Here is a 25,914-nt window from a genome sequence, read left to right on the forward strand (position 1 = left end):
CTGCACTGTAGAGAACAGGTTTCCAGCACTTGCCAGAGCTGCTCGCAATGGACAGCGCTGTGAAGATGCAATGATCTCTTTCACGGCACGACCACTTGAATGAAATCACTGCTGACAAGCGGTCTTAACACAGAACCGAGAGACCAAGAAGGAGAGTGCGAGAGCAAGAGGGAAAGCGAGAGAGAAGGAGAGCTCTGTGGACTATCTTTGACACAAAGAAACAGGGTTTTGAACCTGCAAACCAAGGAGCTTCTGTCACATCTCTAGTTGCTCTACATCTAGAATAGCCAAGATGGAAGAAGATTTGGATGAGGGTCAGACTCAGAAAGGTAAGGAAAAGAGAAAGAGTATTTTTTAGTGGATGGATTGAGATTCCCTTTGAGTAAAATCTTCCCCTAATTCCTTTGTCTGTCTGTCAGAGGACTATTTATTCATAAAGGATTGGGTAAATAGTTGGTTAATACTCTGGGTATAAAAGAGCATCTGTTTTGGTTGTTCCTTTGTCCACTGAGTGTCTGCTTGACTGAAGTGTGTTTGTGTGTTGTCTGCTGTCGAGACAGTCAGAGAGTGGTGTGAACTGCTTCTATGAGCGTTGACTGTGAAAACGCAGGGACAATTGTCTTTGTTCACAGGCGTCTCGGTAAGGCTCTCGCATGCCTGTCGAGATGGCTCAGAGGAACATTGAAGGCAAGAGACCTCGAGCCAGCTCCGTTCACTTATAAAACCATTGTATCCAGACTATCCACATGTCCAGCTATTGTATTTAAATCAAAGCTCTTTTATTATTTTAACAAACCCCCCCCCAAAAAAAAAAAATCAGGATTTCATGCATGTCAGAATTTCTCTCTTGTTCATGTGCATGCTATTTATAATGCAAACCCACCCCCTCCCACCAAACCAGTGTTTAAGTGTATGCTTGAGGGGTAAATAGCTGTGTACTGTATAAATACATTTATGTTTACCAGGCGCTGCCATTAGTTTGAATTTGCATTCCTCCATATTAATAAAATTGCTCACTGTATGAAAAAAGGATGCTATCATTCTCTGAGGTGTGTCTCCCCCCTTCACTCCTCCTTCCTTCCTTCCTTTTTTCCCTCCATCCCAAGTTCTGTGCACGTGACAGGGCTTCATACGTCTGTGCTTCTTTTCTTCCCTCCTCCCCGTCCCTCCCACCCTCCTTCTTCTCATCCCTGAAAACCAGTGAGCGCTTCACAGGCATGAGTGAGAGCTGAAACCGTTACCATGGCACTGGCCAAGTCTAGTCATTATCCCTGTAGCTACTCTCTGCTCTCTGTTCCGTTCCTGCAGATGACATTTTGGTCCCCTGGCCAATCAGTTTACTCAGTGTCTGTGTGCACGTGAGTGTGTTTGTGTGTGTGAGTGTCATGGATGCTAGTTTACCTAGAAATACTTATTGCAAAGTGGCATACCTTTATTGTCTGGTAAGGTGTTAATACCATTAGCGGCTGCAATATGACATTGGCTCAGGAATTCTATTTTCACAGTATGGTTCATGCCTTTATAAGACTATAATGTCTCCAACCTGTGGGATGACTACCGGAAACTTCTGGATAGCAGTGTTGATTAAATACCGATCAGTCACCGTTACTAAGTGGGCACTCTGTGTGAATTCTATATCCTTGAATCCCAATCTGTCACATCATACAGTTGGCACTCTCCCCATGTTCATCCATCTGAAAGAGACTAGCACCCAGGCTTTACATGCATGTCTGTAGTACACCACGTCCATTCATTTGGCTGAAGAAAACAGCTATAATTACTTAGCCAATCAAGCTTTCCACTACTGGTTCTGTGGCCCCACTGGCCCAAATGTGGCTAACTGGCACATATCTTCTCCATCAAATCTGGAAAGTTATACATAAAACACGGCACTAAAGCAGTTTGGCTGAGTGCTGCTCCACATTAACGTTCATCTTTATTGCTTCCTCACTGAATCAACACACTGACTGATGAACTTCAGTAACCTGGTCCCAGACCTTTTTGTGCTGTATATCCAACGCCTATGGCCTTACGTCATGCTAAACCATGACAATGATCATAGGAGTTGGATACAGCACAAACAGGTCCAGGACCAGGTGTAACCGGTGTGAAATGCCTAGCTAGTTAGCGGTATGTGCTAGTGGTGTTCAACCGGTGATGTCACTCGCTCTGAGACCTTGAAGAAGTTGTTGCCCTTGCTCTGCAAGGGCCGTGGCTTTTGTGGAACGATACGTAACGGAGCTTCGTGGGTGGCGGTTGTTGATGTGTTCAGAGGGGCCCTGGTTCGAGCCCAGGTTCGGCTAAAGAGTGGGACGGAAGCAACACTGTTACACATGCTAGAACTTCATCTAGGAACACTTAGCTAGATGTCTAGTGCTTGAAACAAGATGATTTGATGCTCCTGTTTGCAATTATGAGGTCCGAAAGCATGAATAATGTAAGTGCCAATGTAATAGGCTGGCCTACATGCTGCTACAGTATAGTATATGCAGTGTGTCTTGCCCACTAGAAAAGAATGGAATTTTGGTTCTCGTATAATATTTGCAGTTTGGTTCCACCTTGTAAACCTAATCCCCCCCCAAACAGAAAAGCACCCCCCCCCAAACAGAAAAAGCAACAACCTCAAACAAACAGAAAATTGCCCCAAAACTGTCATGACATTTCAAGTACTGACACAAGGAAAATACATTTGACTATACACAGCTAGAGTAGCCATATTGAGGGGGACTTGGGTATGGTCTCACAGTATTATCCTCACAGTGGTTGTGTTTTATGTTGTACTTTTTTTTAATAACAGTAATAATCCACAGTGCAGCCATAAATAAACCTATTATTTGGCAAGCACCAAAACAACAATGAGTTATAACTATATAATAATGATTAATACACTACATATTATCTAATAATGATCTATAAACTACCTATAAAACTACAACCCCTCATAAAGGGAAGATTGGGCCTTATTCTTATATTACGAGTTCTAAGTCTCTTGTCGCTTGGATGAGACAATTATTCACATGACCACTGCAAATTGTACTAAGTTGGTGCTACATGAAAAGAACAGCATGGTCACCTTGCTGTTATGAAAGACTGGCTTAAGAGCACATGACAGCGGAGATTTAAAACCCTCCTGGGAGCAAGGACAATGAATGACTTGGAGTCCCTGCCTTGAGGGCCTCTCAAATGGCTTTTTGATGCCTATATTTAATGTTCTATGTTTTTTTGTGTTTTCTTGGATGGCAAATTTATTTCTGTTTTACATTCTTTGGAGTTGTGGAGATTATTTTACATTGTTGAAAACAATGAATGGGAACTGCTACTGTAGCATTGATTTTAGTCTGAACTGAAGTCGTTGATCTTTCACTAGTCATGCCACCTAGCTTTTACCATGCTTTTTTCCCCCACTTATATATACAGTGTTGTTATGTGCTCTGTGCTGTAACCAGAAATCTGAGCAAACTCTCAGGAAGAAGCGTCATTAAACAGTTATGCTTTTATTTAATAGTCTATGTGACCTAACCTATCATTTTGGGGTGTCTGGTCACAATCTGACCCCCCACCTCAGAGAACCCTGAGTCCATGATGTATTTAAGAGGACAATCACTTGTAAGTGCACTTTCTCTGGGGTCATTACTCCATCAACTGTCACCTATGAGGTCACCTGTTATATGTGGACCAGAGCTCTATAGGTCATCTGTAGCCCTTTCCTGGCATTAGGGGCACCATGGACTAGCCAGGGGGCTAACATGAGAGAAGAGAAAATGTAATGCACCTACTGTACGTAACATGACATCTAATGGTTTTCAGACACAACGTAACTGTACATGCATTGTAAAAGGGCGTATTTTATACCTCTCAGTACTGCTTTGTAAATCCTCAAAATAACAATAAACACCCACAAATAGTTTGAATCACATTCTTTTTTTTTTTACCATTAACAAAGGGTTACAAGGTCTATTTTAAGGGACTTTCAATTGTCATGTGACAGGAATTGATCATCTTAGTGTTGATCTTCTGTTATATTGCTACTGATATTACAGATCTAGTTTAGCTTTCTAATGGAAGAGGGGTACTTCTTAATAATAATGTAAATTGCAGAGTTATAGATTGGGCCTTGCAATTCTTTTAGGGTTCAAGAAACTGATCAAATATTGGAAAATATTGTATTATGGGATCTCTATGGTCCTCCTCCTCAGACTGCAAATCTCAGATTGTGAGTCAGATGCACAAGCTGCTCTCTTCATCTGTTAGTCAAATGTAGCGCTTCATGCCGCGTGCCACAAGTCACCAACAACAACAGCGGACAATCCTAATTCACCAAAATAAAATGGCTTAATCAAAACGAATTTGTTATGTCAAAACATTAAATGAAGTCATAAACATCTGTCCTAGCTTGATACCGAGGAATCAATTCCACTTTAGGTAGCAATTGTAATGACATACTGCTGTGACCGCTCCAGCTCTGAATGAAAGGAAAAATGTAGTAAGGCCCACCTGTTAAGACTACCTGAGCCAAGGGAAGGAATTAGTTCTCCTTCTGTTCAACTCGGTTGATCAAGTTTTATTGCCAATGTGTGATAATGTGCTCAGGAGTCAAGGCTCAATAGAGGGAAAATTCCACGGCAAATAGAAATTCTTGGAACCTATCAGATCTGTCCTAAAACATTAATTGAAGTAGAAAAGCTATATCATTCAGGTATTGTATTGCTGTAGTATATTACATTTAAACTAATGAAATGTGTAATCTGGAACCATTATCACACATCATATGCTCTATTGTCCCCTATAAACTGGACATTTGTGTTATAATGCAGCATTGCACATTTCGAGGCCCTCTAACATGGGCTGTGATATTTCATGCTTTGATACATGGTTTTCCCTCTCCCAAAATCTTGAACTGATTATCCATATGGAGTTAATCTTCTCACACAGTGAATTCTGGCTTTCTCCACTGACAGCTGACCTGCTCTTCCACTTCCATTGTTTTGGACTCCAGCTGCATCCTTCCATCCTATGGTGGTCAAGGGAATTCCACAAATTGTTCCCAAATGTTCCCCAAAATGTTGTCAGTTATTAGGTGAGAGTGGGGTTAGTTGAGTCATCTTTTACATTCAGCATCACTCCGCCAAGGGAAATATGATACACTTTCTAACAAAGATATCTACATACAGTGCCGGTCAAAAGTTTGGACACACCTACTCATTCAAGGGTTTTTCTTTATTTTTACTATTTTATACATTGTAGAATAATGAAATAGCACATATGGAATCATTAAGTAACCAAAAAATTGTTAAACAAATCAGAATATATTTTATATTTGAGATTCTTGAAAGTAGTAGGATGTGTTGTTTAAGTGTTCCCTTTATTTTTTTGAGCAGTATATATTTTGTATATTGTTTCCTATAAAGGGTGGCTCAACCAACCCCACTCTCCCCTAGTGGCCAACGTCTGAGGGTTTTCTCATTGTTCTCACAATAATGTCTAGCAGGTGCTCAAAAAACACGACAACATATTTCAATAACTTTTCGGTCGGGAATGTCTTATCTTTTATCGAAAGTTATATGATTTTATATGATGTGATCATATTAACAGAAATATGAATTGAGCATCTAAAAACGTAATTTTAATGGTAAATCTTATAATTTTGGACTGAACTTAAAATCTCACATTGGAGACAACTGCACGAAACCTGCTTGCATGGTTAAATATTTCACCACCATTACAGAAGCATGTACATCGGTTGGGGGCTTGATTAATTCAGTCCCTTTCAAAACCAATGCCTGGGCTTTCAGACCTGACCTGGGCCTGTACTGTACTTCACCCCAGAGGGTTATCTGTGTAATGAGTCTCATTCACCCATTGTCCTAGTGAATTTGTTGACACACAGTAACTGGGTCACAGCTCTGAAGTACCCTGTCTATTCTCAGATTTTGCACCGTGGTTGACATGGCAACCATACTGGTTGATTAAACTTGCGCAGAGTAATAAGGGGCGTGGAGAGCTCTGAAAACCTGCTTGCTCCAGGCAGGGGAAGAGGCCGAACGAACGGTATATGGAAAGCGAGCGTCAGCATCAAGACACGTACTCTTCCGACATTCACAGACTAAAACATCCAACCATACCCCCCCACTGCTTAGCGGAAGTCTCCAGGCTTCCAGATCTAGTGAAAAATAAATGTGCAAATGTACTTTATGTACACCACAAGCCACTCCAACCGCACTCATTTGCTTTCTCTCATGTATTCTCTTTCCTTCTCTCTCAAGATCTCCCTCTGTCTCCCCCTCACCTCTTCATCATCAAACTTTCCATCATCAATGTTTTATGAGAGGTGACTATTATATGATGGCAACCTCAGCCATTTATATGAGTCATGGGTTGCTGAGGGTTTGTGCATGCGTGCACGTTTGTGTGCTTATGTGCATTTGTGTGTGTGTCTGTGTACCCCTTTTGCCTGTCGGACATGATGCAGACAGATGGGAGAGAGGTGGGAATGGGGAGGGGGCATGGGAAGGGGGTGTCCTTTCTCTTTGTATTAGAGAGAGACGCCTTCTGTTGATTGGACTGGAGAGACGGGTCACGACCAAATTACAGGCTTACACTTTTGAAGAGGGGCTTTTTGTGCGGGGGACAATTGATCCTTCTCTAAGCCCGCCCCCCTTGGTTACTGTTGCAACATCAGACAACATTTCTCTCTGAAACCCAATTCCTCATTAAAACTATGAGAGAAAACCCCTCTTCAATGATCTCAAATTGTGGTTGTATTACACAGTGAAATGAAACACGGACTACCCCTTGCTAATCAGAAGATTCTTGGGTATGTTGTGGTGGACTGTTATTACAATTGCACTGTAAGCATACAGTCAAAGCTATTAACCACTTTGGAGTTAATTTGCTCTCAAATCGTATCCTGATGTTGACAGCAGATGAGAGTTGTATTCATAATTTAAACTCAGCAAAACAAGAAACGTCCCTTTTTCAGGACCCTGTCGTTCAAGGATAATTCGTAAAAATCAAAATAACTTCACAGATCTTCATTTGTAAAGGGTTTAAACACAGTTTCCCATTCTTGTTCAATGAACCATGAACAATTAATGAACATGCACCTGTGGAAAGGTCGTTAAGACACTAACAGCTTACAGACGGTAGGCAATTAAGATCACAGTTATGAAAACTTAGGACACTAAAGAGGCCTTTCTGCTGAATCTGAAAAACACCAAAAGAAAGATGCCCAGTGTCCCTGCTCATCTGACCTGTTCACCGGACGTGCTACCTGTCCCAGACCTGTTGTCCCAGACCTGCTGGAACCCTGACCTATTCACCGGACGTGCTACCTGTCCCAGACCTGCTGTTTTCAACTCTCAGGAGCGGTAGAGATACTCTCAAAGATCGTCTATGAAACAGCCAACTGACACTTACTCTTGTGTTACTGACTTGTTGCACCCTCGACAACTACTATGATTATTATTATTTGACAATGCTGGTCATTTATGAACATTTGAACATCTAGGCCATGTGCTGTTATAATCTCCACCCGGCACAGCCAGAAGAGGACTGGCCACCCCTCACAGCCTGGTTCCTCTCTAGGTTTCTTCCTAGGTTTTGGCCTTTCTAGGGAGTTTTTCCTAGCCACCGTGCTTCTACACCTGCATTGCTTGATGTTTGGGGTTTTAGGCTGGGTTTCTGTACAGCACTTTGAGATATCAACTGATGTAAGAAGGGCTATATAAATAAATTTGATTTGATTTGATTTGAATGTGCCTTAGGCATGCTGCAAGGAGGCATGAGGACTGCAGATGTGGCCAGGGAAATAAATTGCAATGTTCGTACTGTGAGACGCCTAAGACAGCGCTACAGGGAGACAGGACCGACAGCTTATCGTCCTCGCAGTGGCAGACCACGTGTAACAACACCTGCACAGGATCGGTACATCCGAACATCACACCTGTGGGACAGTTACAGGATGGCAACAACAACTGCCCGAGTTACACCAGGAACACACAATCCCTCCATCAGTGCTCAGACTGTCCACAATAGGATGAGAGAGGCTGGACTGAGGCTTGTAGGTCTGTTGTAAGGCAGTTCCTCACCAGGCATCACCGGCAACAACGTCGCCTATGGGCACAAACCCACCGTCGCTGGACCAGACAGGACTGGCAAAAAGTGCTCTTCACTGACGAGTCACGGCTTTGTCTCACCAGGGGTGATGGTCGGATTCGCATTTATCGTGAAAGGAATGAGCGTTACACCGAGGCCTGTACTCTGGAGCGGGATCGATTTGGAGGTAGAGGGTCCGTCATGGTCTGGGGCAGTGTGTCACAACATCATCGGACTGAGCTTGTTGTCATTGCAGGCAATCTCAATGCTGTGCGTTACAGGGAAGACATCCTCCTCCCTCATGTGGTACCCTTCCTGCAGGCTCATCCTGACATGACCCTCCAGCATGACAATGCCACCAGCCATACTACTCGCTCTGTGAGTGATTTCCTGCAAGACAGGAATGTCAGTGTTCTGCCATGGGCAGCGAAGAGCCCGGATTTCAATCTCATTGAGCACGTATGAGACTTGTTGGATCGGAGAGTGAGGGCTAGGTCCATTCCCCCCAGAAATATCCGGGAACTTGCAGGTGTCTTGGTGGACGAGTGGGGTAACATCTCACAGCAAGAACTGGCAAATGCTTTAGTTCAGGTCTGGGAGGAGATCCCTCAGGAGACCATCCGCCACCTCATCAGGAGCATGCCCAGGCGTTGTAGGGAGGTCATACAGGCACGTGGAGGCCACACACACTACTGAGCCTCATTTTGACTTGTTTTAAGGACATTACATCAAAATTGGATCAGCCTGTAGTGTGGTTTTCCACTTTAATCTTGAGTGACTCCAAATCCAGACCTCCATGGGTTGATAAATTGGATTTCCATTGATTATTTTTGTGTGATTTTGTTGTCAGCACATTCAACTATGTAAAGAAAAAAAGTATTTAATAAGATTATTTCTTTCATTCAGATCTAGGATGTGTTATTTAAGTGTTCCCTTTATTTTTTTGAGCAGTATATATGGTACCAGTCAAAAGTTTGGACACACCTACTCATTAAAGGGTTTTTCTTTATTTTTACTATTTACTATAGTTTTGATAACTGTCAAATGTAGTAACAGGTCCATGTAGAATAAACAACCCTTACATAATGCCATAGAAGCAGTGTTCTGCTAATATAACAATGTGCACATTTCATCTTTCATTGTCATTCCCAGCCGATACAAAGACTATCGGCATTTTGTCTTGTGGTAATAGGGCTACCTTGGAAACATGTCAGAATGGTCATACCTTCCTGTGTGGTGTCCCATATTTTTTATGGGCTCCTAACCAACTGTGCTATTTTGTTTGTTTTTTCCGGTTGTTTGTAACTAATTTTGTACATAATGTTGCTGCTACCGTATCTTATGACCGAAAAGAGATCAGAACAGCAATTACTCACCTCAAACTTCACAAAGATTTTTTCTTTAATGAGTCCGACGCAAAGGATATACTGCTTTGTCAAGACAAGGCCCAAATCCCAGTCACCCGCGTGAAGAAAAGATGGAGAAAAAGGGGGAGTGCCTTGTAAGAATTTGCCAACAAGGAGGTAAACCACCACCACCCTCCATATTATTGGCCAACATGCAATCATTGGAAAACAAACTGGACGATTTACGATTAAGACTGTCCTACCGACGGGACATTAAAAACTGTAACATCTTATGTGCTTCGTCAGGACAGAGCAGCTATGTCTGGTAAGACGAGGGGCGGGGGTGTGTGTCTATTTGTCAATAACTGCTGGTGTGCGATGTCTAAAATTAAAGAAGTCTTGAGGTATTGCTCGCCTGAGTTAAAATACCTCATGATAAGCTGTAGACCACATTTTCTACCAAAAGAGTTCTCATCTATATTATTCATAGCCATCTATTTACCACCACAAACCGATGCTGGCACGAAGACCGCACTCAACGAGATGAATAAGCCCATAAGCAAACAAGAAAATGCTCATTCAGAAGCGGCACAATTAGTGGCCAGGGACTTTAATGCAGGCAAACTTAAATCAGTTTTACCTCATTTCTACCAGCATGTCACATGTGCAAGCAGAGGAAAAAAAACTTTAGACCACCATTTCTCTTCACACAGAGACGGATACAAAGCTGTCCCTCACCCTCCATTTGGCAAATTTGACCATATTGCCAGATGTAGACTGGCTGGCTCCAGATTGAATTTGATTCAGGCCAGTGAATACGTTACAGTATGCAACCAACTGTGACATGTTTTGCTATAGCCCTGGGTTGGTTTGAGTTTGTTGCTGCTGGTTAGTACACTGTTCAACAGTAGTCAGACATGAGTTAGCTAGTACCACCATAGCTGCATCCAATATTTATTTGTGCCATAGACATGGGTTGCACCTCAGATGCTGGTGACTGTTTAGTCTAAATTACACTAAGTTACAGTGGCATGGAAATATGATGACATTGCTAAAGTAGGCAAATAATTAGTAGGAAACAACTTTGCCATATAATGTGGTCAAATTTACATTAACTGGCAATGTTGCCATTACTGTTACTGGCAGAATTCGTAAAAAAAAACATCATATATACACAAGTATGTGGACACCCCTTCTAATTAGTGAATTTGGCTAGTTCAGCTACACCCGTTGCTGACAGGTGTATACAATTTCCAAATACATAACCAGCAGTCTATGGTCTAGCTGCTGGTATGTGGTGGACCAACAAACTCCAACCACCTATTCCGCATCATGACAGGCTCCAACCATAGTTGTTGGCTGTGCATCCTGCTGGAAGCATACATTGCATGTTCAATCCATATAGGGCTTTTCAGTCTCAAACGGCAGTGGTCCTTTGTACACGTTGGTTGGGGGTGATGAAACAACAGTTCCCCATTCAACGAAGGGAAGCAAAGTGGGCGTGGGGGCATGATTTGTTGAGATAATTATAATCCAAACCCAACCTTCAATTACTCATTTGGACGCACTGTTCCAAACTTTGTTTTAGACGAGACTGACTTTATGACCAAAATTATCCTATTTACACTTTGTAGCCAATTTTGACGGTAGAATAAACGTTTTTGACTCATATCGATGCCACTTAGGCCGTTTTCAAAGGGATTAGTTGTTTTTTAGGGGCAGTTGCTCTTTTTAAGCATCTTTTAACACAGGCTTAACGCCTAACAAACACTTTATACTTTTTTTTAACACTTTTAACATAGGCCAGGCCTGTTGTTACCTCCTATCCCAGCGACGCCTTGCATTATGCCTGGGAAGAAAACTTTTTGTCTCAGCTTTCCATTGTCTCAACCATTGGCTCAACTTACCCCAAGGCAAATATTTTGATTATATTATCCCACACAAGGATGCACTTTCATGCTAGGTTTGGACCTCATATCGAAGATCATTGAGACCCCAACTGATGTATAGAACAATCTTAAAAGTATCTACTTTGGTTTAGATACAAGCATTATGAAACCTTTAACACAAATGAATTTGACTTTGTGAAAATCTTTTTTTTTTTACCTAACTTTCTCCTTTCTTACTTCACCTCTTCCTAAATATTTGGTAAAATTCTACATTTTGTGTATGGTTTCCTACAAACCCTTCTTGTTTTATTTCCACCACTCTCCCCTACATAGGCTGCTGTTCTATCCGCATGCATTGATGTCAGAGGGACAAAAAAGGTTTTTGTTGTTAGCATTAACTTCTTTGTTGTTGTAATATGACATGGCAGTTTCACCAGGATTCCAGATGTAATACGTCTGTAGCCATGAAGTGCTTTGAAAGGATGGCTCACATCAACATCATTATCCCAGAAACCCTAGACCCACTCCAATTTGCATACTTCACTAACAGATCCACAGATGATGCAATCTCTATTGCACTCCACACTGCCCTTTCCCACCTGGGCAAAAGGAACACCTATGTGAGAATGTTATTCATTGACTACAGCTCAGCGTTCAACACCATATTGCCCTCAAAGCTCATCACTAATCTATGGACTCTGGGACTAAACACCTCCCTCTGCAACTGGATCCTGGACTTCCTGACGGGCCGCACCCAGGTGGTAAGGGTAGGTAACAACACATCTGCACGCTGTAACAACACACCTCCTGTACTCCCTGTTCACTCATGACTGCACGGCCAGGCATGACTCCAACACCATCATCAAGTTTGTCGATGACACAACAGTGGTAGGCCTGATTACCGACAGCGATGAGACAGCCTATAGGGAGGAGGTCAGAGACCTGGCCGTGTGGTGCCAGGACAACAACCTCTCCTTCAACGTGATCAAGACAAAGGAGTTGATTGTGGACTACAGGAAAAGGAGGACTGAGCACGCCCCCATTCTCATTGACAGGGCTGTAGTGGAGCAGGTTGAGAGCTTCAAGTTCCTTGGTGTCCACATCACCGACAAACTTACATTGTCCAAATGTTATGCAGCTGTACCATCAAGAGCATCCTGACTGGTTGCATCACTGGCTGGTATGGCAACTGCTCGGGCTCCGTACGCAAGGCACTTCAGAGGGCAGTGCGTACAGCCCAGTACATCACTGGGGCCAAGCTTCCTGCCATCCTGGACCTCTCTATACAAGGCGGTATCCTAGGAAGGCCCTAAAAATTGTCAAAGACTCCAGCCACCCTAGTCATAGACTATTCTCTCTGTTACTTCATGACAAGTGCCAAGTCTAGGTCCAAGAGGCTTCTAAACAGCTTCTACCCTCAAGTCATAAGACTCCTGAACATGTAATCAAATGGCTACCCAGACTATTTGCTATTCACACTAGTTGTTATTTTCCCTAACATAACATCAACACACAAAGATTGAGTCAGGAATCTCAAGATCAATGTAGTGCTGTGAAATTAGACTGTGATGATGGGAGGAGTAGCTGTGGTTTTCCAGTGGAGAGTTGTTGAGATTGAAAACTTGTTAGAAGACAAAAGTGCCATGTAAATCTGTGTTAATGTCAATATATGGTCTCCTTCTCTTATAATGAATGAGTAATGAAAATATGGCCATATTATCTTTTGGTCATACATACGGTCGTTGAAATTATTTATACAATATATTGATGACATAATGTATATTATCGGCCTATTGGTCTAATGCTAATTTGCTACCGAACCTTGTCATTATATGATACCATCAATTTCCTTTATACTGACAAAGCATACCGTAACCTCAATTACATGCCAATCATGAATTCCCTATCCCTCGAGACAGAGTTTGGTGTGATCAACCCATGTCTGTCCCAGTTGCCATGGCAACACTATCCCATATAGCTTTAGTCTTCATTGTCAGGTCCCAGGGATATTATAACAGTATTTGTCGTGGCTAGTGATCCATAAATCCCACCACCGCCTATTAACTCTGTCCAGTCATAAGCAGCCACAGTGTTTCATTATTGAGTCCAATGGCAGACATCTACACTAATGTGAGTTCCTGCAGCGTTTCTGCAATGGAAGTGTGGAAGCCAAGCTATGCCAAAAAATGTAGTTATGAAAAGAAGACAAACATTTATATATACTATATATATATATGTTTACCTTAGGTTCCTATTTTAAACCTGTGTAGTTTACATGTGTTGTTACACACTAATGGTTTGTAATGATAAATAGACACAACTTAGTGTAAAGCATTACAAAGTTTCAGATTACCCTTTTAAAATACAACTCAAATAAATGTGTCCTCCAGTTATGGGTGACATATCTGAATAATGCACAAGACTAATAAAACCATTTTAACGAACATGACATGAGTCATTAACATCAATGGGCAATTAAGTCACATGCCCTCAATACAACAGAGAGTTCTCTGTTACAGCTAGGCACACTTGACACTCTCTTATTGTCACCAATTCCCACTGAAAGTGAAGAGAGCCCCTAAATAGACATGTCATAGCTGGGAAATGATGTGAATCGGCCATGACGACAAGACGATACAGGCTGGCATTGGATTACAACTGTGAGGATGCAGAAAGTCTAGCCTAGGATGAGGATCAGTCTGAAACTCTCAGCCCTCCCCAACCTAGCAGGCTGTGGCGGAGATAGCTAGCTAGACTACTTGGTATTCCATTCACAGTCTGTATAGAAACATAAGCAGAGCGTGGAGGAGGGAGGAAGAAGAGGGCTATTGCTTTCGCATCGCAGAGAAAGGGAAGATCAACACAAGGCGTGATAGAGGAAATGACTGCCTGGCTGCGATGATGGAGATGTAATTGATTTGTATCTTTGAGAATTACAATAAAAATGGACTCGGCTTGGTTTATAGACTTTTTCTTTTTGAATGGGAATCGAGAGCAGGGATTGAATAAGGATGAATGGGGAAGAATTCATCAAGTTATGTAGATGCACTGGAGGAAATTCTCCAGTCGTATGAGCGTGAAATTACATTTGTGCATTTCAATAGCACTGTTCATTGATTTGGGGAGCATATTTCAGAGTGCAGTGGGAGGAGATGAAATACTATTTGACTCAATATCAGTTTATATCTGACCGTGGAAGAGTGAGGTTCACTAATAAAATTGAAAGGGGACAAACCTGATGCATATTGCGTTAGCCTGAAAGAAAGCTATGCATGTACAAAATGTATTTGTAGAGTATGTTGGCATAGCAGCCATTACTCATAGGATTAACTCACTGTCCAGATACATACACAAGCACTAACATACAGGAACATTTCCATGGGTGTGTGATGCTTTCCTACGAAACACATACGAAACACAATAATCCAGTCAATTACATCCTTACATTCCATTCACAGACACAAAGACACAGACTGAGGAACGGTGAATTCTATTAACTATTCCCCCTGATCCCCTGGGATGTGTGGCCAGACAGAGTGGATGGCCTGAATGCCTAGAGGTCAGACTTCACCTAGGGCTAAGGCTGAAAGGGTCAACTGCACCAGGGCTTTGCTGGGTTCAGTAGGGGTTCAGTTGAGTTCATCTCATTCCTCATACTAAGCTGTATATAAATTTCTGGACCTAGACTGCAGTTCACCACCAATGTGTAGAGGATGACCACTGTGTATAAAGATACCATACTGTACCACGTTGTTAGGTGAAGAATCTCCTGTGTCGAAACCCCATGAGGTGTGCCACCCAGTCACATAATATTAATGTTTAGAAACAGTTACCATATTGATTATGATAACTACTACTATGGTTACCAACTATCATAACATTTTAGTGGTTGTCGTGGTCAAAAAAAGGCCTTGAACTGACCCCAGCTTAGTCTGATTGATTCCTCTCAAGATTATTGTCCAGCACTCTCAACCAATACTCTCAATCATGTTTTTCTCCAACCCTTTGTTGTCCCATGGCTGTGATTTCCTGCATATAGTGACAATTCCCTTTTATCTTTCATGAGTGATGTCTGACCTTCTCTGTCTCTCTTCGCTGTGGGTGCTCAGGATGCCTGGAGTGCTGCATCAAATGCCTAGGTGGCATCCCATACCCGTCGCTCATCGCTACCATCCTGCTGTACGCTGGGGTGGCACTGTTCTGCGGCTGCGGTCACGAGGCCCTCTCCGGGACCGTCACCATCCTACAGAACTACTTTGAGGTGGTCCGGGGACCCGTGGATTCCTTGGACGTGTTCACCATGTGAGTAGGCTACACACCTAGGAGCTACACTGGAAACATTCAAGATATACGGCTGTGTACCAACTGAAAGTTACTCTTATACCAAGTAGCTGCTATGTACTTTGAGGAACCTGACATTAAGGAACCTAAATGTACAGTAATTGCAGACGGGGTAGAAAAGACAAACATTGTATTCTGGTAAAAGAACACTGTCTCAAACAAGTCTACAAACATGTCCCCCACAAATGATGTAGCGCTCCTTCTTGTTCCAATTAGTGACAATTATTCCAACGTATGTTGTGTGGATTAATGGATTAATGAGAGAGAGAAAAAAGTATTAGATTTTTTTCCCCTTGCTGGAAATGTAAAGTTGATAGCTGACTATGGGCGGTATGTTAGAGAATGGACTAGACTGCTTGAAAGGGAGATGCATTGATATAAAAGAGGATTTGATTTTATGGGCAGACATTTATACTGATAGTAGTCTTGCCGGACTATACTGATAGTAACATAATGGTTGATCTCAAAGAATTGACTGTGACATCATTACATTGATAACTTCCAAGATGGCGTAGGAGTCAGACGTGTGTATTTGTCTTGTCCCGTCCTGTTCTGTGTTTACATTGTTTTCATCATATATGTTTCAATTTCTTATGTATCTATTTTAATGTCACTATCCATCTACGGACTGAATATACTCTCCTGCAACCCGCCTCACCCAATGAGGTACGGATCCGCTATTTTAATACTTTAGAACCGAGACCCCATCAGAAGCTAGCCAGCTAACTAAACTCAGCAACGAAGAAACGTCCTTTTTCAGGACCCTGTCTTTCAAAGATAATTCGTAAAAATCCAAATAACTTCACAGATCTTCATTGTAAAGGGTTTAAACACTGTTTCCCATGCTTGTCAATGAACCATAAACAATTAATGAACCTGTGGAACGGTCGTTAAGACACTAACAGGTTACAGACTGTAAGCAATTAAGGTCACAGTTATGAAAACTTAGGACACTAAAGAGGCCTTTCTACTGAATCTGTAAAACACCAAAAGAAAGATGCCCAGGGTCCCTGCTCATCTGCGCGAATGTGCCTTAGGCATGCTGCAAGGAGGCATGAGGACTGCAGATGTGGCCAGGGAAATACATTTTAATGTCTGTACTGTGAGACGCTTAAGACAGCGCTACAGGGAGACAGGATGGACAGCTGATCATCCTCGCAGTGGCAGACCACGTGTAACAACACCTGCACAGGATCGGTACATCCAAACATCACACCTGTGGGACAGGTACAGGATGGCAACAACAACTGCCCGAGTTACACCAGGAACACACAATCCCTCCATCAGTGCTCAGACTGTCCGCAATAGGCTGAGAATGGCTGGACTGGGGGCTTGTAGGCCTGTTGTAAGGCAGGTCCTCACCAGACATCACCGGCAACAACGTCGCCTATGGGCACGAACCCACCATCGCTGGACCAGACAGGACTGGCAAAAAGTACTCTTCACTGACGAGTTGCGGTTCTGTTTCACCAGGGGTGTTGGTCGGATTCGGGTTTATCCTCAAAGGAATGAGCGTTACACCGATGCCTGTACTCTGGAGCGGGATCAATTTGGAGGTGGAGGGTCCGTCATGGTCTGGGGCAGTGTGTCACAGCATCATTGGACTGAGCTTTTTGTCATTGCAGGCAATCTCAACTCTGTGCATTACAGGGAAGACATCCTCCTCCCTCATGTGGTACCCTTCCTGCAGGGTCATGTCAAGATGAGCATGACAATTCCACCAGCCATACTGCTCGTTCTGTGCGTGATTTCCTGCAAGACAGGAATGTCAGTGTTCTGCCATGGCCAGCGAAGATCTCAATCCCATTGAGCACGTCTGGGACCTGTTGGATCGGAGGGTGAGGGCTAGGGCCATCCCCCCAGAAATGTCTGGGAACTTGCAGGTGCCTTGGTGGAAGAGTGGGGTAACATCTCACAGCAAGAACTGCCAAATCTGGTGCAGTCTATGAGGAGGAGATGCACTGCAGTACTTAATGCAGCTGGTGGCCACACCAGATACTGACTGTTACTTTTGATTTTGCCCCCTCCCTTTGTTCAGGGAGACATTATTACATTTCTGTTAGTCACATGTCTTTGGAACTTGTTCAGTTTATGTCTCAGTTGTTGAGTCTTGTTATGTTCATACAAATATTTTCACATGTTAAGTTTGCTGAAAATAGTAACTGGTTGACAGTGAGAGGATGTTTCTTTTTTTGCTGAGTTTAGCTACTAGCTAGTATTCAGTTAGCCACTGCTAGCGGTCCTCACTGTTAACTCGGACATCAGCCAGCCTCAACCCGGTCAATTCCTGCCAGTCTGCACAACGCGATATCAACCCAGAGTATATCGGACTGCTTTTTCTCTACCACATCTTCCAACTGCAAGCTCTGAACCTTTACACCGGATCATCGCAGCTAGCTAGCTGCTATCCGAGTGGCTACTCCTGGCTAACGTCTCTGTCCCGAAGCAAGCACCAGTTAGCCTGGAGCTAGCCTGGAGCTAGGCCCATCTCCCAGCTAGCCAAATAGGTCCACCAGCCAATTCTTTGGCTACAACACCTCTTTTGCCAATTGGCCTGAACCCTTTACTGCCGACATGGAGCCCCGCCAATCCAACACGACTGTTCTGCCAACGTAACCGTCCGAGGTGGTTTCAACAGGCTCTTCCATTGCGATGTTGCCGGATGTCCATCTGCTAGCCCCGGCCTGCTAGCTGTCTGAATCGCCGTGTCTCCAGCTCGCCTAGCGAAGCAGCGACTACGAAATTGGCTCCCTGACTCATCTAGTGCTACTCTTTGCACTCTATGATCACTCGGCTACACATGCCTCTCCCTAATGTCTATATGCCTTGTCTATTGCTGTTTTGGTTAGTGATTATTGTCTTATTTCACTGTAGAGCCCCTAGCGCTGTCCAATGTGCCTTAGATATCCCTTTTATTCCACCCCCCACACATGCGGTGACCTCACCTAGCTTAACTGTTGCCTCTTGAGACAAAACCTCTCTCATCGTCACTCAATGCCTAGGTTTACCTCCACTGTACTCACATCCTACCATACTCTTGTCTGTACATCATGCCTTGAATCTATTCTGCCCCCAGCACCACTCCCATAACCCAGGCGCTCTCATTTGTTGACTTCTGTAACTTTAAAAGTCTTGGTTTCATGCATGTTAACATTAGAAGCCTCTTTCCTAAGTTAGATTTTTTCACTGCTTTAGCACACATTCCGCCAACCCTGATGTCCTAGCCGTGTCTGAATCATGGCTTAGAGAGGCCACCAAAAATCCTGATATTTCCATCCCTAACTATAACATCTTCCGACAAGATAGATCTGTCAAAGGGCACAGAGTTGCAATCTACTGCAGAGATAGCCTGCAGAGTTCTGTCATACTATCCATGTCCGTGCCCAAACATTTCGAGCTTCTACTTTTAAAAATCCACCTTTCCAGAAACAAGTCTCTCACTGTTGCCGCTTGTCATAGACCCCCTTCAGCCCCCAGCTGTGCCCTGGACACCATATGTGAAGTGATTGCCCCCATCTATCTTCAGAGTTCGTGCTGCTAGGTGACCTAAACTGGAACATGCTTCACACCCCAGCCATCCTACAATCTAAGCTAAATGCCCTCAATCTCAATCAAATGATTAAGGAACCTACCAGATACAACCCCAAATCTGTAACCATGGGCACCCTCTTAGATATCATCCTGACCAACTTGCCCTCTAAATACACCTCTGCTGTCTTCAACCAGGATCTCAGCGATCAGTGCCTTATTGCCTGCGTGCGTGATGGGTCCGCTGTCAAACGACCACCCCTCAGCACTGTCAAACGCTCCCTAAAACACTTCAGCGAACAGGCCTTTCTAATCGACCTGGCCCGGCTATCCTGGAAGGATATTGAAAATAGTACAAATAAAGAAAAACCCGTGAATGAGTAGGTGTGTGCAAACTTTTGACTGGTACTGTACATTCCAACATAAATTCATCAGTTATTCTGCGCTCTGGCACACTCAGACGAGAGTGCTCTGAAACAGTTGTTGCAGTGACATTCTATTGCAATGGATACTTGCATAGGGGAGTCTTTTGTTAAGTTTTACTACACGATACATAAAAAAAGCTGCGTTAGACAGGAGTAATTACATATACTGACCAGCTCAAATAGACAGAAGCGTGCTATATGGCAGACCAACCCAAACTCATCTCTCGGCATGTCCAGCCCACTCATTATCTCAGCCAATCATGGCTAGCGTGAAGGTTGCTAACTTTTTCTGTGGTTTAACGATCTAGGCTTGTAATTTAACCATTTTATTCATATTTACCGATGGCATACAAGTTTGTTTTTAAACACATGAAAGTTCACGTTTCGAGAAGGCATTTCTGCCCAAAAAGATATTTTGATTAAAAAAAAAATGCCTCTCCTGCAAAGTAGTGACCCGCGACATACGCCTAGTTTCCTGAAACGGGTCACATATGTGGGAACTCCTTCAAGACTGTTTGAAAAGCATTCTAGATGAAGCTGGTTGAGAGAATGCCTAGAGTGTGCAAAGTGGTCATCAAGGCAAATGGTGGCTACTTTGAAAAATCTAAAATATCTTTTGATCTGCTTAACAATTTTTGGGTTACTAACTGATTCCATATGTGTTATTTAATAGTTTTGATGTCTTTACTATTATTCTACAATGTTGAAAATAGTACAAATAAAGGAAAACCCTTGAATGAATAGATGTGTCCAAACTTTGAATTGTATTGTATATGAACCAATTTCCATGACAATAGCTCAAACATGACAGGAGACATGTTTGTTCAAAGTTTGATATTTCCGTTGATTACTATAGCACCCTCCCTTGGGCCAATTGGTGTAATTTTGGAATTTCAGTTGAATACTATAGCACCCATCTTATTCCAATCAGCGAAATTTTGTAGATTACGAATCTCTATGGCAAGACACCCAAGTCATTCACCCAAGTTTCGTAAAAATCCGTCCAGTGCTGTCTGAGATATATCGTGTGACAAATGTACGACCGTACTAATGTACTAACAGACGGAGAACAGATCCACTGTCCCCTCCCCGATTTCATTGTGGGGAAGAATAAGTCACTTGTATAATTACTGTATAAATACACTATTCAATGTAAGTACATGTTATCTATACAACTTCATGATAAGTTTGACTAAGCAGAAGTTTCAGAGATTGAAAAAAGTACACATGTGCCTTTTTCCCTCTAGGATTGACATAATCAAGTACGTGATCTATGGCATCGCCTCAGCGTTCTTTGTCTACGGCATTCTCTTGATGGTGGAGGGCTTCTTTACCAGCGGAGCCATCAAGGACCTGTATGGAGACTTTAAGATCACCACCTGTGGACGTTGCGTCAGTGCTTGGGTAAGGGATAACTGGTTTATTGACATTAAAGAGTATCTCGTAATGTTTTATATGAATGACCTGTATGTAATGCGATGGCCCTTAGGGGCAAAGTAGCTTTTAAAATTGTATTGCCATATATCACAATTATTGTCATATTTTAGAGGTTAACGGGCATAATGTTTCCCAAACGTCTCCCGAGTAGCCCCATCCATACCACTTTCTATTCCAGTACTGGCACACCTGTTTCAAGTGGTCAATCATCAAGTCCATGATGAAATTAAGTAGGTTTGCTAGTACTGGAATAGATCAAATAAGTGGAATGGGGAGTACTCGAGGAGAGATTTGGGAAACACCGATATAGACTCGGTCTCAATAAATCCTGATAGGAAATTGGTGGGACGCTAATGTTATTCCTAAATCGTTCTTTGGAGCACGGTATAACAATTGCAACCTGGAATCTAATGAGTCTCCTCTATCTGTCTTAGTTTATCATGCTGACGTACATCTTCATGCTGGCTTGGCTCGGGGTGACAGCGTTCACCTCCCTCCCCGTCTTCATGTACTTCAACATCTGGACCATTTGCCAAAACACCACCATCCTGGAGGGAGCCACACTGTGCTTGGACCCGCGCCAGTATGGTAAAGAATCAGGACATAACTTGGTCTGATGCTTCTCTCTGGGGTTTTTCCTACATACAGTATTGTCCATGGGGTGAGCTACTGATGGACAGATTTACTAAGTGTTGTTACTGTTGCACATAAATGGGTTGTAAAGGTGAAATACAGCTTTGGGGAGGCATGATGTGTAAAGGACAGCTTCATGGTTTAGTTTGATTTTGGTCTTGTATTTGCCACAGTAGAAATAACAGGTGCAAATATCTAAGTGGCCTTTGTTCTCCTCTCATTTCAGGTATTGTGCCAATTGGGGAGGGGAAAACTGTATGCGCTGGTTCTGAGAAGTTTTACAAAATGTGTGAATCAAATGAGGTATATCAAATAAAACACTTGACAAACATTGACATACCATGTGAGTACAGTATATGTTTGTTTATGCAATATGTGATTCTTGCTTCCAAAGTAATAAAACATCTCAAGTAATATTGAAATATTGATGTTTGAAAGCCATAATAACCATGCATTTAAAAACATTCCCATTTACATGAAGGCTTTTGTTTTTCAAGTAATTCATTTGACCACAACGTAAAAGGTGAGTTTCATGGGGAAGCCTGACTAGCATGTCCTCTCCTTTGTCTTTAATACAGCTGGACATGACATTCCACCTGTTCATTTGTGCCCTGGCTGGTGCTGGAGCAGCTGTCATTGCTATGGTGAGACACAAAAACCAATTACTTTTCTATCTCTGTTGATATATCTGACATTACAGCGTTGATTCATATCCATTTGAAGGCAATATCACATCTAATGGACCATGTCATTTGTATGAACCGCTGACATCTGTACAAGCCGCTGTGTAGATTATATCTCATGTTCCTCATGTGAGAAAATATGAATCAGACATGTCTGTTTTATTGAACTAGTCTATAGGCTTACAAATGGAAGTACAAGGTTTTGATTTGACGTGGCCATTTTATATATGACAATAATAGGTCAAGTACAAGCGTTAACTGGGTTGATTTCTATAGCTACAGTAAAAATCTATGTTTTGCTATGTGCCTGTGGGAATGGCTAGTGAGGCTGTATTTGGCGGAGTAGAGAGAGAAGATTTTTCGCTCTCTCAGAGATGCAAGGCATGTCACCTCGTTGTCATGGAAACTGGGAGAAGAAAGGCCCAGAGCTTGGTGAAAACATCACTCAGTAATTTGTGAGGAGCCATTTTCTAAGAAAGGGAATGTGGTCGTTAGACAATGATGATGGTGCAAAGTGCAGCGTAACATTTAACTAAACAAATTGCTGGGAAAATTAAATAGTGGTGGCACACAGATACAGACACCGATCAATGATTATTTAAATGATTAATAAAACAAAATACTAAGACGAGATGATAAACGGAATGGCTGTAAGTCGCTCTGGATAAAAGCGTCTGCTAAATGACTTAAATGTAAATGTAAATGTAGAGTGTTTCCACTATTCCAGTCCTCACAGCTGAGGACTGCAGCTTTTGTTTGAATCCTTTAGAGACCAGTTGGTCTTTGTGTAGACTTAAAACCATTAGCATGCTGCTAATAATGTCCATGATTCAATTCGAAAGGTGTGGCAATGTAACAACCACAGTCATTTAAGCACAATACATTCACAATGGCAGTGTCTCAAAGGATCCTTTGCTGCCACGGAAACCCTGCATACCGCCCACTTTTTCTAATGTACTGCCACCTGCTGGCATGTCAGTGAAATTACACAATTGTACATAAAAAAAAAGAAAATATATAATCAATACATTGTTTTTCGCCTCGAGAAGACCTATTGTAACTCTTTTTTTTCAGCTTGAAAAAAAGCTGTGGGCCACAATTATAGCGCTTTATATTTCTGCTGATGTCATGATGTGAAAATCTCTCTTCTGATAGAGTATGGAGCTTGATTAGAGGGGTATATTCATTCATGAAGACTTTTCCATATTTGAAAGAGAAATGGACCCAAAATTCCAATTAAGTACATGGTGAAAATAGGGTACACTTTCTTCCATTTCATGGCAGGCATTCTTCTTTCCCAAATAAATGACAGTGGAGAATTGAAAGACCAATAATTTTCTGCATTTTTTATTTTCTCCCTGAATGAACTTATGGGTGACTTATCTCTGTTTCAGATCCACTACCTGATGGTGCTGTCGGCCAACTGGGCCTACGTGAAGGACGCGTGCAGGATGCAGAAGTATGAGGACATCAAGTCCAAAGAAGAGCAGGAGCTCCACGACATCCACTCCACCCGCTCCAAGGAGCGTCTCAACGCCTACACATAAGGCCAGCATGAGGCCTGGCCCTGCCACCCTGCCCCCCCCTCCCCTCCTAAAAAGGGGGGTGGGTGGCGACCGGGGTCCTCGCCCCCTCTGATGTCACTGGTGCATCATATGACAAAGTGGTCCGGGGGACCCTCATATAACCCCCCCAAACAGCATTTCAGATGACAAGCCCCATTATCACTCTCATGGACTGCATTATTATTATTATTATTATTATTATTATCATCACCTGTATTATTGTGTTTTTTATAGTATTTGGTAGTTTAGTACGTAGTAGAATTAGAAGTAGCTAGCAGCAGTATTTTTCGTATACGTTTTTACTTGGAGAACTTTTATTTGGATTTTATCAAGTGTCATTATTTTTTCGCCTTGTATTATTTATTTCTCTTCATTTTTGAGGTGGTCAGTTGGGGCTTAAAAGGGTTTCAAGCACATTTCTCGTGTTTGTGTGTCTATTTAGATCTCATTTAAAAGAGCTATGTAGATGGTGGGTGATCAGTTTTGAAGACTTCAATATTTTCAATCACACAAGGGGAACTTTTAAAGCTCCTGAAGCCTTTACATACCAGTACTGCCAGGGATCTAAATAATAACTTTGAAGTGAAAGAAATTTGAATCCTATTATAATTTATTTTTATTTTTTACTCCTGTTACACGATAGTGTTACCAAATTTTTATTTAAAAAAATATTATTTAATAGCTGTGCCAAGCCTGTTAAACAGGAAACACTTAGGTCAATTTCAAAGAAGAAATTAGTCCCCAAAATAATAAACAATTAATTATTTTGTCACTATATGAGGCATCTTGCGAATTTAAAGCTGTGTATCCACTGTAATGCAGGGCTCTCCAACCCTGCTCCTGGAGAGCTAACGTCCTGTAGGTTTTCACTCCAACCTTAATCTAGCACACCTGATTTTAATAATTAGCTAGTTGATCAGCTGCATCAGATTAGTTACAACTGGGGTTGAAAAAAAAACCTACAGGAGGGTAGCTCTCCAGGAACAGGGTTGGAGAACCCTGTTCCAAGGACTCGGAATGATTCGATTGTCTTTAATCATACGCCACACAAGCACATGCAAATATGTTCTCATACCCTCTTTTTTTATTTCATAAAGTTGAACTTTATAAATACTAGTATAAAACAAGTTTTTGCAGATTCTGCGCTGTATATATTGAGATATAAATGCATACTTATATGTTTAGCACTACAAATTCAGGACAATTCAGAAGATAATAAAAATAAGTTGCTGTGGTTGAATCCACTACTGATCTCTCAGTCTTACAAAAATCTTGATGCTAAATAAAGTTGTTGGTGTAACATGTCACTTTTTGGTGGATTCATCAGATGTAAGAAAAGTGTGTGTCACACAGTAAGTTATTTTGTTTATGACATTAAAAGTTTGATTGTCTTGCTTACACATTCTTATGCCATAGTACTCCGAAGGTGGCCTACCATTTCATTGCCTGGCAATATTTGTTTTATCAGTATTTCTAAGAGCTAGTTTTGGGAACTTATTTGACCATTTCTGTGCTCTCTCTATGTGTAAGCGCATTGATGTTCAACTCAGAGTTGGATAACTGTAATGTTAGGTAAAGACTGTGAATTTAGATGTTTTTCGTGGCATGGACATGCGTTAATGGTATAGAATTATTAACTCAAAAGTCATTTTATTTACACTTTGCCTGTCTTGCTGTGTCAACCCTTTATGTGCAGTACTAAACCCCCCACGCTAACAGCATTATACTACTGATATTAGACTGTATTGTTTGAGTTGTCTCTGTTTAGTTTGTGATGAGCTATCAACCATGTCTTAAACTTATTCTTGTGCCAACGTTGCTTCTACAGTAAATGACTTGACAATGCTTTCGGCTTTATCCTCGTATTAGTCTTTTGTACTTTCACAAGAATGCTTACTTACATAGTATCAGGATTTCAATTGAAAAAATGTGCTTGCATAAATAAAAATCACTTGTGTACTTGTTAATAAATA

General features: G+C 42.1%; 1 protein-coding gene across 1 annotated transcript; it reads left to right on the top strand.

The window, feature by feature from the left end:
• On the top strand, nt 1-25,914 carry LOC115205113 (neuronal membrane glycoprotein M6-a). Its single transcript, XM_029770779.1, has 7 exons — nt 1-329; nt 15,439-15,631; nt 20,871-21,027; nt 21,495-21,648; nt 21,920-21,996; nt 22,272-22,337; nt 23,771-25,914. The coding sequence occupies exons 1-7, from the start codon at nt 293-295 to the stop codon at nt 23,921-23,923; spliced, it is 837 nt and encodes a 278-aa protein (XP_029626639.1). The 5' UTR covers nt 1-292; the 3' UTR covers nt 23,924-25,914.

This window comes from Salmo trutta, chromosome 13 (assembly GCF_901001165.1).
Source record: "Salmo trutta chromosome 13, fSalTru1.1, whole genome shotgun sequence".
Classification (NCBI taxonomy): Eukaryota; Metazoa; Chordata; class Actinopteri; order Salmoniformes; family Salmonidae; genus Salmo; species Salmo trutta.

Bases quoted from the DNA above. Each gene is read 5' to 3' on its own strand.
- LOC115205113 (XM_029770779.1), top strand. From the start codon at position 293: ATGGAAGAAGATTTGGATGAGGGTCAGACTCAGAAAG. The intron at 330-15,438 runs GTAAGGAAAAGA...GTGGGTGCTCAG, and splicing joins TGAGGGTCAGACTCAGAAAG to GATGCCTGGAGTGCTGCATC. The intron at 21,028-21,494 runs GTAAGGGATAAC...TATCTGTCTTAG, and splicing joins GACGTTGCGTCAGTGCTTGG to TTTATCATGCTGACGTACAT.